General features: G+C 38.1%; 1 protein-coding gene across 7 annotated transcripts in view; it reads left to right on the top strand.

The window, feature by feature from the left end:
• LOC127448272 (recombining binding protein suppressor of hairless-like) overlaps positions 1-18141 on the top strand; it is an 86107-nt gene that overhangs the window by 35100 nt on the left and 32866 nt on the right. For 4 of the 7 annotated variants that reach the window (XM_051710701.1, XM_051710708.1, XM_051710687.1 and 1 more), the window contains exon 2: positions 17948-17986. The exons of 1 other annotated variant lie outside the window; for it this stretch is intronic. Coding sequence is in view for 1 of the 6 variants with exons in the window: in XM_051710687.1 (XP_051566647.1) it covers positions 17948-17986 (39 nt within the window). In the remaining 5 variants the exon portion in view is untranslated. Of the gene's footprint in view, positions 1-3465; positions 3482-17947; positions 17987-18065; positions 18085-18141 lie in introns of those variants that run through there. 2 more of the 7 variants (XM_051710716.1, XM_051710719.1) reach the window with 2 other exon arrangements.

The raw sequence follows: 18141 nt of genomic DNA, 5'->3' as shown, positions 1-18141 counted from the left end.
AAGCTCAGTTAGAGAACGCCAAAGGCACTGAAATGTATCTTCATTTTAAATCCTCTCCTGTCTGTTTTTGATGACGTCAAAGCCTGCGGTCCTGAGGCTATACTGTTGTGCAATTGCTGGTGGTTGTTACTTTAGGGAGATGATTGCAAGATAGTGAGACACTTTTACACTCTCTTATCAGTCATATGCTGGACTCCTTTTCTTTTTTGGGATGTTAATTTCTATTTAATTTTTCCCCTCTGTTTTTTGAAGTGCGCCATGGATGCATCATTCAGACCCCAAACTGATCTCATGCTTTTTTGGGAATACTAAGTATTTGTCTGTGTACTGGTCGACCAGTATATGTTATTTATCACTGATCTGTATTAGGAATGTCATAAAATATCAATACATCGATTAATGATCGACACGTTATATTCTTGATACTTTGAGGCATTGATATATTAACAGTAGCATATATTAACGTTTACATTAGAAGCTAATTTATGTGCTTTCCAATTCACTGTCAGTTGGTGTTTTGTTTAATTTAGTCTGGCGTAATAGCTTTGTGAGACCACAAGGGTGTGATATAACTTTTACTGAAGATACAATATATCATCCAGTGATGGCTAGAGTAATTAATCTATGTCATTTGATAATGATTTGGGTTGAATTAAATGGAAAACTGCAGTTGTGCTCTGTTTAGCTTCCTCTGGAGTCACAGCTGTGCGTACCTTCATAGAAATTAATTGTTTTGAATTTTAGATCGCGCCATGTCATCCACTAGACGTGTCCGATGTGCGGCCCCCCTCTAAGTTACCCTGCCGCTCACATTTGACCAAAGTTGTGTTGAGAAATATGTGTGAAGAGACAAAAGCTATTGTGCAACGAGTAGCCCTATTTATATTTGTAGAAAATGCTGATGTAGATTGATATATGTTCATAGGAAAATGGGGAAGAGGTGAAATCCAGGCAAATGCTCTTGAGAAACATGGTTTTAACATCATATTTTAAATTAAAATGTGATTGCTGGAGCACGTTCATCTTGGTCGCTTCTTTTACATGTGTGTTCGTGAGTTGAGTGCAGTTAGCCAGTAAAATAGATTGTCACAAAGTGGTAAAATAAAACTGAAAAGTGAAATAAAACTGAGAAATTAAATGCCTCTAGTAAACTTATACATTTATAAAAAATATAGCAGTTTTCATTTTTATAGCATTTCTCAGTATTGTTGGGCTGTTAGTGTGATGCTTGTAAAAAGTGCCTCCAGAATCTGACAATGCAAACGTGCATGATTGTTTCTTTGAAGGTGTGCGTAAGAAGATTTTTTTTTTCTACAGTAACTGTTGCCTGTGACAAAATCTGCTTTCAACATTCATTTTAGAAAAAAATCATGTTTTATAATGGTAGTTCTCAACTGGTTTTTCTTCAGGACCCAGGTTTTACATTAGACATAAAGAGTAAAAAACTAAACAAAAATGCCCTTGGAAACGAAACTTTGAAATTTGTTAGTATTGCAATGAACTACATAGGCCTAATTATATGCAGAATTATTGATGTGAACAACAAAAGACATAGGGAAAGCATTTGAACCTCCATTTCAAAAGTTTATAAACCTATTCATTAGGTTATTCTTATGGACGATTATATGGTTTACATTTACGCATTTGGCAGACGCTTTTATCCAAAGCGACTTACAGTGCACTTATTACAGGGACAATCCCCCTGGAGCAACCTGGAGTTAAGTGTCTTGCTCAAGGACACAATTGTGGTGGCGTGGGGATTGAACCAGCAACCTTCTGATTACCAGTTATTTGCTTTAGCCCACTACACCACCACCACTCCATGGTTAGTTGCATTCTACTATTTGCATTTAGCATTGTTTTTTAGCTGCTGCCCACGACCAAATCAGAACAGACCTGTAATCCATATTTTGGCTGCAACCCACCAGTTGAGAAACACTGTTTTATTAGGACAATCCGCTATGTAGTCTGCTGTTAATGATACTGTGTCAGAGGCATTTTAAGGTTGTTTGCTGTTCGTGTTGGTGTGCATTTGTTGCTTCAGGCTTTACATATTCCCCCGTCTGATTTCAGTTGGTCAAGGATTCTCAGTTCCCGTTACTGTCACTGCGGCTTGTGGTTTGTCAGAGAGAAGGGGAAAAATGCTCAGCTGTCATTCATGCTGTCATGGGACTGTCTGGGGAAGTCCACAAAAACACTAAAGACATTTCCTTTGCATAGCTTCATCTTTAATTTTTTTCTCTCTAGTCATTAGGCAGCACTTTGGAGTTGAATGATGCACAGATTTTTGGGATTTTCACATTTAATGGCTTATACATTTGCTTTTCCCAGGCCGTTTGGAAAAAAGAGAGAGAATAAATTCATCAAGTCTCAAAATATTTTTTTTTCCCGCTGGCCCGCTTAGACCAATAGTTGGCCGCCACACTAAAAATGTATCAATTTTATTTTTAGCAACATGCTTTTGTTTGTGTTTTCAGACTTTAAAAAAAAAAAAAAAATTCATTTAATGTTGAGTTTTATATATGTCCATAATCAATTAACGTAATATGTATCGGCAAGGCCCAATAGGCCAAGGGGCAGTTCCGTCAGCTGACCCAAAAGCCTTCTTTCAAAAACGCAGTTCCGATCATTCAAAATGTGTCCTTTTTTGTATTAGTGCTAGTGGTCAATGCTAATTTTCCTTGTCTGAAAATATACTGTAGCTCCAGGCACATCCATTCTGTTGCATTGAAATGTGTGGCCGCCTGCAGTGTCTAAATTAAAATCCCCACTGAGGACTGATGTACTCCATATTGATGTAAGAAAAACCCTCCCTGCTGCTCTGGCTGATGAAACCATTACATCATTCACACTTCCTTTTGGAAAAGAGGGTGGCAATACTTCATCTTTTACTACTTCATAAAGACACTTAGCTCGTCAGCACCTCTCTTTGGGAGTTTTGCAGGGCTAATGACCTCAGGATACATTTAAAGGGATAGTTCACTCAAAAAGGAAAATTCTGTTATTTACTCACCCTCATGTCGTTCCAAACCTGTATGGCTTTCTGTTAGGGAATGTTAGGGACTAACAACCTCAGTCACACATTAATTTAAAGGAAAAAAAGATGCAATGGAATGAATGGTGACTAAAGCCCAAAGTATACTTCGGTCAGAAGCTTGGTGTTTGTGTACAGGATGCGTGACACAAATTTCATCATCAGCAGAGTGCTTGAGCACTGAATGCATGCAATCCGATTTTCTAACTGTGCAGAATGTTCATGCGCCTGAAATTATTTGCACTAAAACCCAAAGTATACTTTGGTTTTGACACGAATGCTTAGCGTCCAGCATGGTCTCATGAAATTTATGTGACCATGACAACATTTTTGCTATTCAAAATTTATGTTCTGTATTACACGTTTGGCTGCAGGTTTCCAGTGAAATGTCCAGTGGGGGGCACCAAAAGCCAGAGAAATGGTGTCATATGCAGACAAGATTATAAGGTGAATATTTTTTTTAAAAACATACCTCCCTAACCTAAAACTTTTGCCTGAACATAACCAATAGTGTTTTCAAATATAAATGAGACATTAAAAAAGACATCCTTATCTAATCAACGCCTAAACTTAACCTGTAGTGTTTTAAAATGCAGAAGTGAAATGAAAATAAAATTTTCTTAAGCAACCACGTCATTTCCTGTTGCATGTAAGACTCTGTCGTGTCATATGTCAGCTTGAGTTCATGGCTGGTCTTGAACCGCGGTCCTTCAAATGTGCATTTTAAGTCTAGGCCTTCAGTGCGATTCATGCCATTAAGAAAACACAGTTTCACAATGAATAAGACGCCGTATGCCCATCATATATTACGTGGCAGTCAACTAATAATACCAACTGACATTTTGAAAACACATCCATGCATGAAAGCCAGAACCAAGGAGGTCTAATACCAAAAAAAAAGCTCTCTAATAATATTTACAATTTAAATTTTGCTTGCAATAATTTGTTTTGTCAGGGTACACGGTTATTTTTTAAAACTTGATCCAACACTGAATGCTCAAGCAGCCTAATTTACACTTCGAAAACTCCTGATGTTGCTATAACAATACAAAAGCATTTACCAAAGCAAATTGGTAATCTTTATGGTAAAGCAAATTGGAGATCCTTATGGATTTAAAAACACAAGATGTTCTGCATGATCATGCGAGTGATTAATTAAACAGGAAAAGAGGACTGATTTTCAGTCCTCTTTTCCTGTTTAATTAATCACTCGCATGATCATGCAGAACATCTTGTGTTTTTAAATCCATAAGGATCTCTTTCTCAATGGCAATACCAGCAGTGATGACAGCCGACTCATCAGCAAGATCTCGCGCTCTTCGCTTTCAAATTACCTACAAGTTTTCAGCTAACGACCCTGCATCAGTGTGGAGTGGCATGAAACAACTCACAAATTACAGGACTTCTACCCCCAACCCTGTGGTGGACCAACAACTGGCTGACGAATGTGTTCTACTGCAGATTTGAAAGGCCCAATATCACACCCCACACCTGCTCTGACCTTCACTTCACACAAACACCAACACCTCCTGCAACCCCCCTCCTCCCCCCTTCTGCTACTCAACCTGCACTTAAGATCTGTGAAGATGATGTGAGCCGGGTCTTTCAGAAACAAAAGACGAGGAAAGCTTCAGGCCCAGATGGCATCTCACCAGCGTGTCTTCAATCCTGTGCTAACCAGCTGGCCCCCATCTTGACACAGATCTTCTGGAGCTGTGTGAAGTCCCATGCTGTTTCAAATACTCAATCGTTATTCCTGTCCCAAAGAAACCAAAAATCACAGGACTTAATGACTACAGACCTGTCGCCCTGACGTCTGTGATCATGAAATCATTTGAGAGACTGGTGTTGGCCCACCTGAAGAACATCACTGGACCCTTTCTAGAACCCCTTCAATTTGCTTATCGAGCAAACAGGTCTGTGGATGATGCAGTCAACATGGGGTTGCATTATATCCTGCAACATCTGGACAGACCAGGGACATATGCAAGGGTCCTTTTTGTGGACTTCAGTTTAGCTTTTCAACACCATCATCCCAGCTTTACTACAGAATAAATTACACCAACTCTCTGTTCCCATGTCTATCTGTCAGTGGATTACCAGCTTTCTGACAGATAGGCAGCAGCTTGTGAGACAGGGGAAACTCACTTCTAGCACCTGTACAATCAGCACTGGTGCCCACCAGGGATGTGTGCTCTCCCCACTACTCTTCTCCCTCTACACCAATGACTGCATCACCAAGGACCCCTTTGTCAAGCTCCTGAAGTTTGCAGACGACACCACTGTCATCGGCCTCATCTGAGATGACGATAAGTCTGCATACAGAAGGGAGGTTGAACAGCTGGATGTCTGGTGCAGTCAAAACAACCTTGAGCTGAACACGCTCAAACGGTGGAGATCATTGTGGACTATAGGTGAAACACCCCAACACTGACCCCCCCTCACCATTCTAAACAGCACTGTGGCAGCAGTGGAGTCATTCAGGTTCCTGGGCACTACCATCTCACAGTACCTGAAGTGTGAGACTCACATTGCCAGTTGAGGAAATTCAACCTGTCACAGGCGCTGCTGATACAGTTCTACTCAGCAGTCATTGAGTCTGTCCTTTGCACTTCAATAACTGTCTGGTTTGGTTCAGCTATGAAATCAGACATCAGAAGACTACAAAGGACAGTTCGGACTGCTGAGAGGATTATTGGTTGCCCCTTGCCCCTCCTTCAAGAACTATACTCTTCCAGAGTGAGGAAAAAGGCTGGAAAAATCACTCTGGACCGCACTCACCCTGCCCATTACCTTTTTGAACTGTTGCCTTCTGAAAAGTAAGGCCGCATGCTTTCAGTGATCAGGCACACAGCTTATGATAAAATTTGTGTCACACATCCTGTGCGCAGGATTGTAACTGAAGTACACTGTAACTGAGCTTAAGACTAGCATTCTGCCTTGCGTCATCTTTTGTGTTCCAAGGAAGAAAGTAAGTTATATGGGTATAAACCAACATGATAGGGTGAGTAAATGATAAGAACATTTAAATTTTTGGCTAAGCAATCCGTTTAAGTGAGCACTGGGGACTGTGGCGGTCTATCAGACAGTTCTCAAATACCATCAAAATCATGTAAAGTGCATCCTCTGTAAACACAGACCACAACTCTGTGTTCATGGTAATGAAATATAGGTCACCTTTGTGCTCATCTGTGTAGGATAAGAGATTAATCACTTTGTACATATACAAACTGTAAGCAAAATTAACCACCAGCAGATGAAATGTAGAATGCAAAATGTCATGCGAGTTCATAGGTTGTCTTGACTAACATCCTTCATCGACCTTGAGTCATAGAGGAACTTTTCCTTGTGTGCTGTCATGGAACAGACAGCAGTGAAAGGAGCGGAAGGATAGAGGGAAGGAAGCAAAAATGGATAACATGCAGAAAAACAGATTAAAACAATTCTGACACCACTTCCTTTTCCTCTATTGATCCCGTTACAGGCGTTTGAAAGGGGAAATGTCACCAGCATCATTCTTCTTTGGACTTGTTAGTTTTTTTTTTTTTTTTTGCATTGCTTGTATCCCTTCTGCCACCCACACATTACAGCGGACATATAATAAATGTAAATATAATAAAAATGTATAATGTTAGTCATTTTTTCCCCCACCTAAAACAGACATAATTTAGTTTATGACCATTTTCCATCCTCTTCCTGACCCTGAATTTTCTTCTGAATTTTTAGCACCTTTAAAGACTTTGCAGTTGATTTGAGAATCAACTCTTTTTGTTTGTCAGATAGTTTGTTCATAATGTGCTACACAAACTGTTAAGTCGCTATGACTAGATAGCTCAAGTTTCTGATGACCCAATAGTTGTTGTTTATGGATAAACATGGGCAGTCTTGTGTTAATGTATTCATTTGACATCGTTATTTTGTGGACGTTTGGAATAAGCTGTGTTTGCAGCTTCATTTTTGAAAGTTACAGTATACTACACTATGCTTTCATACTACACTAAACTCTCATTTCCAAAGATCATGGAAAAGAATATTAAATTTCTCATTGTATCACCCCTTGGTGTGATCTTGTTTTCCACTGTAGCATTGCTTCATAGTGGCCTTTGTTGATCATCTGTCAGTGAGCCAGTCCTATAAGGATGGACATAGGAACATCCTTGGGTTGCATGACCTCACTGAATAAATAGGAAAAGACTCTAGCTGAAATCTTTTTCTAATCACTGTTTTTTTTTTTTTTTTTTTTTTTAAAGCTAAAAAAAAAAGAAAAAAGAAAAACCTTTCCTCATTACACAAGTAAAATGGAATAGCCCTTCATTTGAGTCATATTCTGACTGACTCATATTTTCCCTGGGATCAAATGAACATAAATATTGTCCAAAATAATAAAATCTGTGTAGTAAATCCTCTTTTTGTGTTCTTATTATCTCACAAGGCATGCCGAGGAGACATGCAGCATGTAGAGTGGTTGGCGCTTCAAAATCAACCAAAGTGTGATAGTGTTTTTTTGGCTTTGTTTATTTGACATGACCCTTACATTCATTGGCTCGTACTAGCACATCTCTGAACATGCTCACGTTTTTACTCTCTCTCTCTATCTCTATCTCTCTCTCTCTCTCTCTCTCTCTCTCTCTCTCTCTCTCTCTCTCTCTCTCTCTCTCTGTCTTTATGAAGAGTTCAAGGAAGTGCTGGTGGTTTTTAGTGGAAATTGTTTCTCTTTTTCTTTTTTATCACTCTCACTCTTATTACGCACACTTTTTCTCCATGCGCTCTCTTGTGACCACTCTTTTTCAACGTCTTGACATGTGGCAAGATCTACACTTCTGACTTCTACAGCCTTCATGTTTGTTCTTGTTGTCAATTAAAGATTCTCTGTCTTAGAAAAAGAGATTTAAAAAAAAAAAAATGGTAGTGTTCTCGGGACCAGACACGAATAACCCGATGCATAGTGCTTTTTATGACAAACTTTTTTATGACAAATTAACTGCATAAATCTTAAATTCCCCTGTTTTTTTTTTTTTTTTTCCCATGTTTCCACAACTTCTCAAAAATATGAAGTAGTCATTATTACATGGCATGCCGTCATGACATTTCATGATGGGACAATCCTGAAAATGCAGGGAAGTGAAACTATAGGGTTTATATTCATATTGACATTATCTACGACCATGTTTTAACAGGAACATGTTTAACACAATGTATCAGATTGAAATCTCGGGAAGGGTCGAATTCTTCCACTGGTAGACTGTAACTTAGGTTAAAAGAGAAATCAGGCACCTGCACCTGAAATATGCATACTCTATACAAAGCACATTTTGTGTTATGTATTAGGAACGGATAATTGTGAAAGTGAGTTTTTGCATTGTTCAATTAACATAATTGCTTTTTCATGTAGTATTTCGAAATGTGAATTGTCTAGAATTATGACTGAACAAAGATAAAATTGCTTGGTAATATTCTGAACTTTCATCACTCTTAAAATTAAGCAGTCAGAGTTCAAAGAATTTAAAATGTCATTTGGTGGTCAATTGTCAATAGAAAATTGTTAAAAAGTAAAATTTAAATTATAAAAAGTTTAAAATATTTAATAGTTTTTGTGCAAATGGAGGTCAATTGAAAACCGTCACAAATACACAAAGTCCACTGCTGTGTATGTACGCTTCTTACTTTAATACTGGACGTATTCTTGGTCCTATTTAGGGAAGCACCGATACCACTTTTTCTCTTCTGATTCCGATATCATAAATCTCAGTATCGGCCGATATCAATCCCAAACCGATACCAGTGTTGTTGTTTTTTTTTTGCATAATCAGTTTAGAATATCTTTATTGTGTGGAACTAATTGTGTGTACTCTTTAATATGTAAAGAAACACAAACCTCTTAACTACACATTATTTCAATATAAATGTATAGCTTATTAAGAAAAACTTTATTGTTAACTAGTATACTGGATAATGTAGCAGCAAAATTAACAGTAATTCCAGTATAAGTCATCAGTAGAAAAGAAACCAGTGTTTTATTTTTGCCTTTTTTTTTCAAAAAAAAATTTCAACTTGTATCTGGACTTCAAAGGATTCAGATCTCTTTTTTGTTCAATTTAGTTGTAAGACATCAGTCCACTTTTCATTCATTCAGTTATTTTTTGGAACCCATTCAACTTAAATATAGTTATAATTGTAAACAAATACTGATGATGACAATAATAATAATAATAATAATAATAATAATAATAATAAATTGTTATTAATATTATTATTATTGACTTGAAATTTACATTTTTAATACAACAGTAATATATTTAAATCGTGCAATTTTTAAACCCTCACGCTTTTATTTTGACATTCTAAACTCTGCAGGAAGTCCTGTATGTGTCTGTTTGTAGGCAAGTTCACAGTAGTTTAATTCGCTTCTTATTCAAATTCTGGTAAAATGCTCCTCCGGTGCCATTCTAAATGCATATTATAAGTGAACCGAACTATTGAGTATCTACATCTGAGATGCTATTCTTGAGTAACGCTCAAATACTGCACTCTGCTGTGAAGGCTAAACATAGCCACGAGTGCATCACCAGCCTGTGCGTGCGTTTGTGTCAACAGAACAGCACCATTCACTAATGCGCTGGTGCTGCACATACTGTATATTTACTTATTAAGCACAGCCTTTTGTGATTCACAGAGCTATCGCACGTCTTCAAGTGGCTTTGAATAAAATGCAAATGAGACATAAGAACTGCTTTAATGGTGTTTTTATGGTTCTTTTATGTCATTTTTGGAGCTTGACAGTAACGAACATGACTAACACTCAGTATTGGATTTGGATTGGGCTCGTCAGACCGATACCCGATCCGTCTAAAAGCTTCAGTATCGGCGCCGATGCCGATCCAGGTATCGGATTGGTGCATCACTAGTCCTGTTGTGCACAATTCATTATTACATGTTAAAGAAAATGTTTTTTTCGTAATCTTCAAAATATAATCACTTTCTCTTCCTCTGAAACGTCTTTCCTTTTAGGCTAATGTCACTTAGGTGAGGGCTTTTATTAAATGTTAAATAATAGCTGAATAGCAATTTAGGTATTGCTTTGGGATACTGTAGTAGGGAGTGCAGCTAAAATATTTGTCATTAGTTCATTCAGTACCTAATTTAATGCTGGTCAACATTAATGTAATAATGATTATGGCAATAAAAGCAAATTGCTATAGATTTGAAAAAGAGAGTTAACCATTAGGGTGTATCTTAATGCTCTTGAAGGTGAACTCGACATTCATCCTCCATGTCCCAGTGAAAAAACACCTCAAAAGGAGGTATAGTTGTCCTCCACAATCAGCTGCAAACTTGCATTCAGGTCTGGCTCCATTCTGGTATGGATCTTCATTTCATGATCCAAGTCTTGCTAATAAGTCCCACTCTACATACATTTTCTCATAAAATATTTTGTTTCTTTGGGAAATATGTCACAATAAGGAAGTCTAATGGGTTGCCAATGCTGTTTCCTGTTAAACCGCTGTAAAGAAAATATTAATTGAACACAATGCACTGGTGGAAAATAAACTGTTAAGCCTGTAGAAGTTAGTTGCTTGGCATCTCTCCATCACTTTAGTGCTGCAGTTTTGGTTTGTGGATGTTCTGTAGCCTCTCAGGGCTCAGCACAATTAGTCAGTCTTTGCAGTCATAAAGTAATGGATTTAAATGATGGTCTAATAAGGTTATGTGTGATTGAGATACTGGAGATCCAGGGTAGGTGGCTGGCATTGTCTAGCAGTTCTGTGGCCCCAAAATGCCCCCTGATTGTGGACTGTGTAGTAGCAGCAGTGTGCTGGAAGCGGGCTGGTATCCATTATCCTCTCAAACATCAGCACTTCACTCTGGAAACCTTATTGATCTACAGCTCTATAATTATTCTACTAGCACACATCCCTGCTGTCTGCTGTATAACCCCCCCCCCATTTTATCTTTCTGCCGAGCTCCTGATCCTCTTTCTCGCTCTTTTTTGTTCTCCTTTAATTGCTTCTTTGTCTCTTTCTTATCGTCCTCTTCTCCTGCACACGTGCCTCGTCCCTTTTCCTAATTCCGGCCCTGTCTGTCTCTGTTCCCCCTCCCTTTCTTCCCAACGTTATTTGTGCAAAAAGTGGAATAACCTTTTGTGTTCTACTAGAACACAAGCGTCATTCATTGTTGTTTTTATTTTGTCATAAAATGAATAATAAGAAGCTAATTTCTCTGAATATGCATTACAGCAGAGCAATTATTAACTTAAGTTGTAACAAGTTTGCAGGTTAACACTTGCACTTCATTTGAGAATGCAACAAAGATCCATCTCCAACTCCAAACATCATGTTTCCCCAGGATCTCTTGAAAATAAGGCTACACAATTAATTGCATTTTAATTGAGATTACAGTAATGGCTTCATGTGATTATGGTCTAGTCATCACTCGTTGCATCAGAGGTTTCTGTTTGCCAAGTCTTTTTGCAGTTGTTGAGCATTGTAACCTTTGTAACCAGATGAATGTTGTTCGTGCTGTTTGATTACAGCCACCTGCTTTCAAACACTCACATGTGTATACACCGATCAGCCACAAAATTAAAAACACCTGCCTAATATTGTGTAGGCCCTCCTTGTGCCGCCAAAACAGCGCCAACCCGCATCTCAGAATAGCATTTTGAGATGCTATTCTTCTCACCACAATTGTACAGAGCATTTATCTGAGTTACCGTAGACTTTGTCAGTTCGAACCAGTCTGGCCATTCTCTTCTGACCTCATCAACAAGGTGTTTCCATCCACAGAACAGCCGCTCACTGGTTGTTTTTTGTTTTTGGCACCATTCGGAGTAAATTCTAGAGACTGTTGTGCGTGAAAATCCCAGGAGATCAGCAGTTACAGAAATACTCAAACCAGCCCGTCTGGCACCAACAATCATGCCACGGTTGAAATCACTGAGAACACATTTTCTTCCCCATTCTGATGGTTGATGTGAACATTAACTGAAGCTCCTGACCCATATCTGCATGATGTTATGCACTGCACTGCTGCCACATGATTGGCTGATTAGATAATCGCATGGATGATTGTTGGAGCCAGATGGGCTGGTTTGAGTATTTCTGTAACTGCTGATCTCCTGGGATTTTCACTGACAGCAGTCTCTAGAAATTACTCCAAATGGTGCCAAAAACAAAAAACATCCAGTGAGCGGCAGTTCTGTGGATGAAAACGCCTTGTTGATAAGAGAGGTCAACAGAGAATGGCCAGACTGGTTCGAACTGACAAAGTCTACGGTAACTCAGATAACCACTCTGTACAATTGTGGTGAGAAGAATAGCATCTCAGAATGCTATTCAGAGATGCGGGTTGGCACTGTTTTGGTGGCACAAGGGGGATCTACACAATATTAGGCAGGTGGTTTTAATTTTGTGGCTGATCGGTGAATATGTGCATGCTGTATAGAGCGCTCATGTCATGTGGTGAATGTAGCTGGGCACGTGAACAGTCAAATGTGCTTTTTGGTCAAAATACCCCTCTTGATGCCTTATTAATGTAAACACAACCTTTAATATACAAGAGTGTTAGCAGACAGGACAAAAATCTTATATCTCATAAAATATTATCTGTGCGATGTGTAAATGCAGCTTAATAGACCGTTATATTAATCAAACAACAATACTGACAATAAAAAGAGAAAGGCACTCACTGTCCTTGGCTGGATAACTTTAGTAGCTGTAAGCCAAATAAATTTCAGTCTGCTTATCAGTCAAACTCTGACTGCATTGAATCAGTATGTATATCTAATAATCACACAGTAGATTATTAGATCTATTTGATCTACTGTGCAGTAATAATCTATTGAAGAACCTTGATTTGAAGCTAAAAAGTATTGGAAATTTGGCATGAGTCTGAGACTGTTGCTGTGTCCATAATCATGTACTGTCAGAGTATGCACTGCATTCGAGGAAGGTTGCACTTCTCAGCCGGTAATAAAGTGTGTTCTTTAGGTATGCAGGTGAGTAGATTGCGGACATACTTCATCCGGGAAGATAGCCATTGTCCTGTGTCCTCAATGTACAGTATAATGTATGAATAACTAGGGCTGTTGATTTAACGTGTTAATTCAGTGTGATTAATTATATAAAAAATTCAGTTCAAGCTTAAAGTACCACCTGTTTTCAGCAGGGGGCAGTAAGCGAAACTCTAGATGTATAGGCAACACATCACGCAGCTGTACAGAGAATAAACCGCCTCTTGACACTAATATTTAATTGCTGCTGTTACTGAAAAACTTAAAGCACTACTTACTTTGTTCTCTATTTTATTACTGGCTCTTGAATATTTACCTTTAAAGCTTGAAGCAATAAGAAAAACTTGAAGGCTACATTGTTTTTATTTAATTGGTTAATATTATTAATATAAAACATTTTAAATAAAGGAGTGTTTTCAATGGCATATGTTCATTTATTTATTTTTCAGTGATAAAATGGTGAAAAAAAAACTCCATAAAGGGGTGCTGTAGTTTAGAAAAGTTTGGGAACCACTGCCCTAAGTGATACTCTGAATAAGGTCAGAGACTATTTAGCAGAGATGGGACACTTCTATTAAAATGAATGGGAGAAATTGGAACGCCCAACCAAGGAGCTCGCACCCAGCGGTCAACGGATGTTGAAAGGAAGTCCCGCCTTACAGGTAAAAGAGCCAGTCACCTTTTAGAGACAGACATCGCCTGTCAATCAACTTGAGAACGCACATGCTCATTAGCTATTCAAGCCGGGAAAATTGCGTTTTTTAGCGTAATATGAGGTAAAGAAGCACAGGTTATGATACCAGTTTCTTTCAGATTTTACTGCTGATTTAAAATATGCTCTTTGATCGTAATCTTGACCAACTGTTTTTGAGATTTTGGTGTTCCCCCATTCAAATAGATAGGAGCTGCACTGGCATGATTGGAAATATTAGAAAGATTTTGATAAGGCCTATAAGCCTATCACTAATGACAAGCAGTCTTAAAATCAAATCAAATCAAATCAAATCACATTTATTGTCACACAGCCATATACACAAGTGCAATGGTGTGTGAGTTTTAGCTCATATTAATTCAGCAATGAACACAGATCTTAATAAATCAAAATATGTTTTTATGTAAATTCAAAACAATAATTACACTTATGTTGTTACACCTTCTTTGATTTATTTGGCCCAAACCATGATTGTTTCTGTAGCCCTGTTTGAAATGGTTATTCTCTTCTGTTGTTGTGATTTTGTTGTGTACTCTCTCGGTCTGCGGTGGTCTTCTCTGGTCTCGTGGTAAAGGCAGCGTGATTGGATTCAAGATCTTCCTGTAATACCCTCGGGTTCAGTGGGGATGAATCAGGAAGCTCCAGCACATAGATTTTTTCTTTCTTCTTGTATTTTAAACCCTCCACAGTCAGTGTCTCCTCTCAGCTTTAGCCTCAAGGCAGCTGTCAGTAAAGCCCGAGCCCCTGGGGATCAGCAGGACTGTAAAGACTACACCACGGGCACAACTCACCTCAGAGCTCCTTTTGGGCCTGTTTTGTTTTTAGTTAAAGACACTAAAACAAGCTAATCGCGAAATACTGTCAGTAACGACAAAACTTAGTATTTTTCCCTAAATTAAAACACTGATTTATTGCTGGTTTATTACACGTGATTCCAATTGTTCAGTTGCATGATTATAAATGGTCTAATTGTTCATATCAATATTTCATGTCCCTTTGATTATTTACTTATAAATTTGGTAAGTAGTCATGTTTAAGCAGGATAATGTACTTTCAGTTGGTCATTGTTGCAAAAAAAAACAAAAAAAACTTCAGGTTGATACAGGACTGTCAAAGTTTATAACAGGCCATCTGTAGTACATTACCTTACATATTTGCTCCAAATATAGTCACATTGTCATTTATTAAAGGAAAACATACAATATTGTCTTGGCTACTGAAGTCATCTGGTTAGATTTGAAGTAATAACATTTGTGAGGTCTCTATAGTAACAGCTTCAAACAGATGGGGTCATGACAGCCTTCAGGTTCTTCTGAAATGAGACAAAGGTTTTTCATTCTTTGCCATCTGATGTCACAAGCAAAGGCGAAACCATCTAATCAGTATTCCACATATTACTGTACTCTGATGATCTGTGACTCTACAATTTACTGTGACATTTTAGAAGAAACATGCCTTCATCTGCCTGACATGAAATATGACATCTGTGAGGACTGGCAGCCATCACAGGGCCTCATATTTAAATTTTAAGGAGTACTTTAGAACCATTGCGTAGTTTTCCTGATGGGAATATTTTAAGGAATGTTCTGGATTTAAAATATTAAGCTCATATTTCTGATCAAACTGTTTTTCTGTGGTAATTGACAGATGATGTTGATTACCATAGAAAATAATTTTAAATCATCCAGTTTGTCCATTAAAAGCAGATTTATTTAAGCAGAAAAGTTGGTTTAAAAGCAGAAATGTGAAGCTTGTATTTTATTTAAAGCACTTATATAAATTCTTTTGAACAAATATGTGTGTTATTTGATCTATAATGTTTTCTATATACTCCTTTTAGTGGTGGGGCTGGTGTTACCAGTGTCATTCCTGTGGGTGGAGTTTGCTGCTCCATGTAAATAGTACTTTTGTGGAAGGTAGTGGTCGACCGATATATCGCCAAGGCCGGTAATTCTGCTGATATTCTGATTTTTTTTTAATTATCAGCATCGGCCGATAAATTTTCCCATTTGGCTGATTTGTTTCTTGAGGGCACAGAAAATTGCCTGTTTGCATGTGAAGCGACTGAGACATGTAAACGACCAGTCACGGTTCTTTTTGTTGTTATGTCAGCCTGATCTCGCATAAAAATCGGCAAGTGTGTGCTGATATTTCGTTAGCCGAAATCGGTGTTCATTGACCGAATTTGATAACACTGCCTCCAGAGGCTAAATCTGTAAGTGTTTCAGAGCAATGCTTATTTTATTTAATCTATCCCCTAACCAAAACTCAAATCTAACCCTAACCATTAGTAGAGACAAAATGCAATGTTAGGGACAAAAATGCAACCTCCTTATCATGCTCAGGATTGTTTGTACAAACGTGATTACTTCCTCGTTTGATTGGGGATTGAACTGTGGTCTCTCATGCAACTGACGCAACATGCTACCAGTCAAGCCACAAGGGAAGGTAATTGTTGTTGAGCTGTTCCAAATATGTCTGATGGGAGATAGGGCATGTCAGTGAGTTGGCATACTGTTGCTGATCCTAGGGTAACGGAACTTTTGGAAACCGCATGCCGAATTCCCGTGTGATCATACTGGTTATGTGCCATCATGTTACTACAATAATAGACCAGTGTGCAACACAGTGTCATTTAAACAGTCTGCATATCAGAACCGCAGCAAACGCGATTGAGCTCATAATGTTAAAGTGCTCGCCTGTTTCATTCTCCCTCTCTCTACTTAGCAGTCTGCAAATATGTGCATATCTCATTTAAACAGATGTAATAAACCAACCCCACACAACTTCAGCAGATCCAGCATCCTGTGGAGCGCTCATTTATCTACCTTTAAAGCATGTATTCTATCAGCCTTTCCTCAGCAGTTCCCTGTAACTTTTAACTTTCTTTTCTAATGATAAAAGGCAAATATCAATAAAACTTCTATTATATACCATTTGCAAATATGCAGATATCTCGTTTAAACAGATGTAATTCACGAACCTCACGAAAATCCAGCGTTTTCTTCCCGTTGAGCGCTCATCTAATATCTTCCTCTGAAAAGTGTATTCTATCAGCCAGAATCAAACTTCAGGATCAAAAGTTCCTCTGATTCAAAAATCATGACGGTCACTCCGTGACAATCCAAGCAGGCGATCCAGGCCTTTTAAACTGTCAGGAAATTACAACTCGCGCTGGATTTGCGTGAGCGCACCTTCAAAGTAAAAGCGCTTCACATGTGCTATAAGTAAATGCCTTATTCACTATGCGCTGTATGTACAATTAGTTTGATTCTGTATTTTTTGAGAAAATGCAATTGCTAATGTGGACATGCCATCCATGGTTGCTGGACTAATGTGTGTACTATTATTTCCTTCTTCCTAATATATTAACAGTTTCTTCATGTGCAAATAAACTACTAAAATTTGATGACTAAACAAAAATCAGAAGAAACTGCTATCTACCATTTAAAATACAATATTATCATTTCTTTAGATTCTTTTTACAAGTTAAAATTCTGTGTGAAATTGAGTAAATGTGCTAAATAAGAGTTTATTAATTTGTTTAGCTATTTTATGTTATTTACAATATTTAAATGGTGTGATTTATTGGCATTGTATCAGCCTATCGGCCACCCTGCTCTCTGGATATCGGCATCAACCATTAAAAAACCCATAACGGTCAACCACTAGCTGTCACATCGCTTTCTTGTGTCCTTGTGTCTAAAATGGGAAAGTCAAAATTATTGTCTGTACCACAAATTGTATTGAATCAGGAAAATTCCTTGAAATCCCTTGAAAAAAAAAAAAAAATCAAATGAAATGCATGTTTGGCAGCAGGTATTGCTAAACAGTGCCATTAGACTACTCTTCTGTGTTAGTTAGTCTGGTGGATGGAATCCGAATGGGAAAGTGGTGTCGTTTGGCCACCTGTGTGTTTGTACACATGGCAGTGTGAGCGTGCTTTCACAAGGTCACTTCAACAGCTGCAAGCCTGCTAATCTCAAATAGTAGGAAGGTGTGTGTTTACTAACCATGGTGTATTTGAGTGTGTGAATGTTTGCTCCAATTGACTGATGGGAAATGGCTGTGTGTGTTGTTCAGTAGCAAAGTATAATACACAGATGTACCCTCAAATATTTATATGTATGTAAAATGTTATTGTGTGTATTGTGGTTAACTTTCTGCTAAAAATGTTTGTCTCTCTTTACAGGAAGTTTGGGGAGCGCCCTCAACCACAGCGCCTGACAAGGTATGTTGATTAGCTTCACATGCTAATTACAAACAAACAAGCAGTAAAACACTAATAGCTTTCTCGCTCTCTGGTACGGCCATATGAGGAAAAGATTTGTAAGTTTTCAGTTATTTGCTATTATTTTATTTGCTGACAAAAACTGCATGCATAGA

The sequence above is a fragment of the Myxocyprinus asiaticus genome, chromosome 1 (assembly GCF_019703515.2).
Source record: "Myxocyprinus asiaticus isolate MX2 ecotype Aquarium Trade chromosome 1, UBuf_Myxa_2, whole genome shotgun sequence".
NCBI lineage: Eukaryota > Metazoa > Chordata > Actinopteri > Cypriniformes > Catostomidae > Myxocyprinus > Myxocyprinus asiaticus.
The sequence above is the reverse complement of the archived record's forward strand: the minus strand, read 5'-3'. Positions and strand labels throughout refer to the sequence as shown.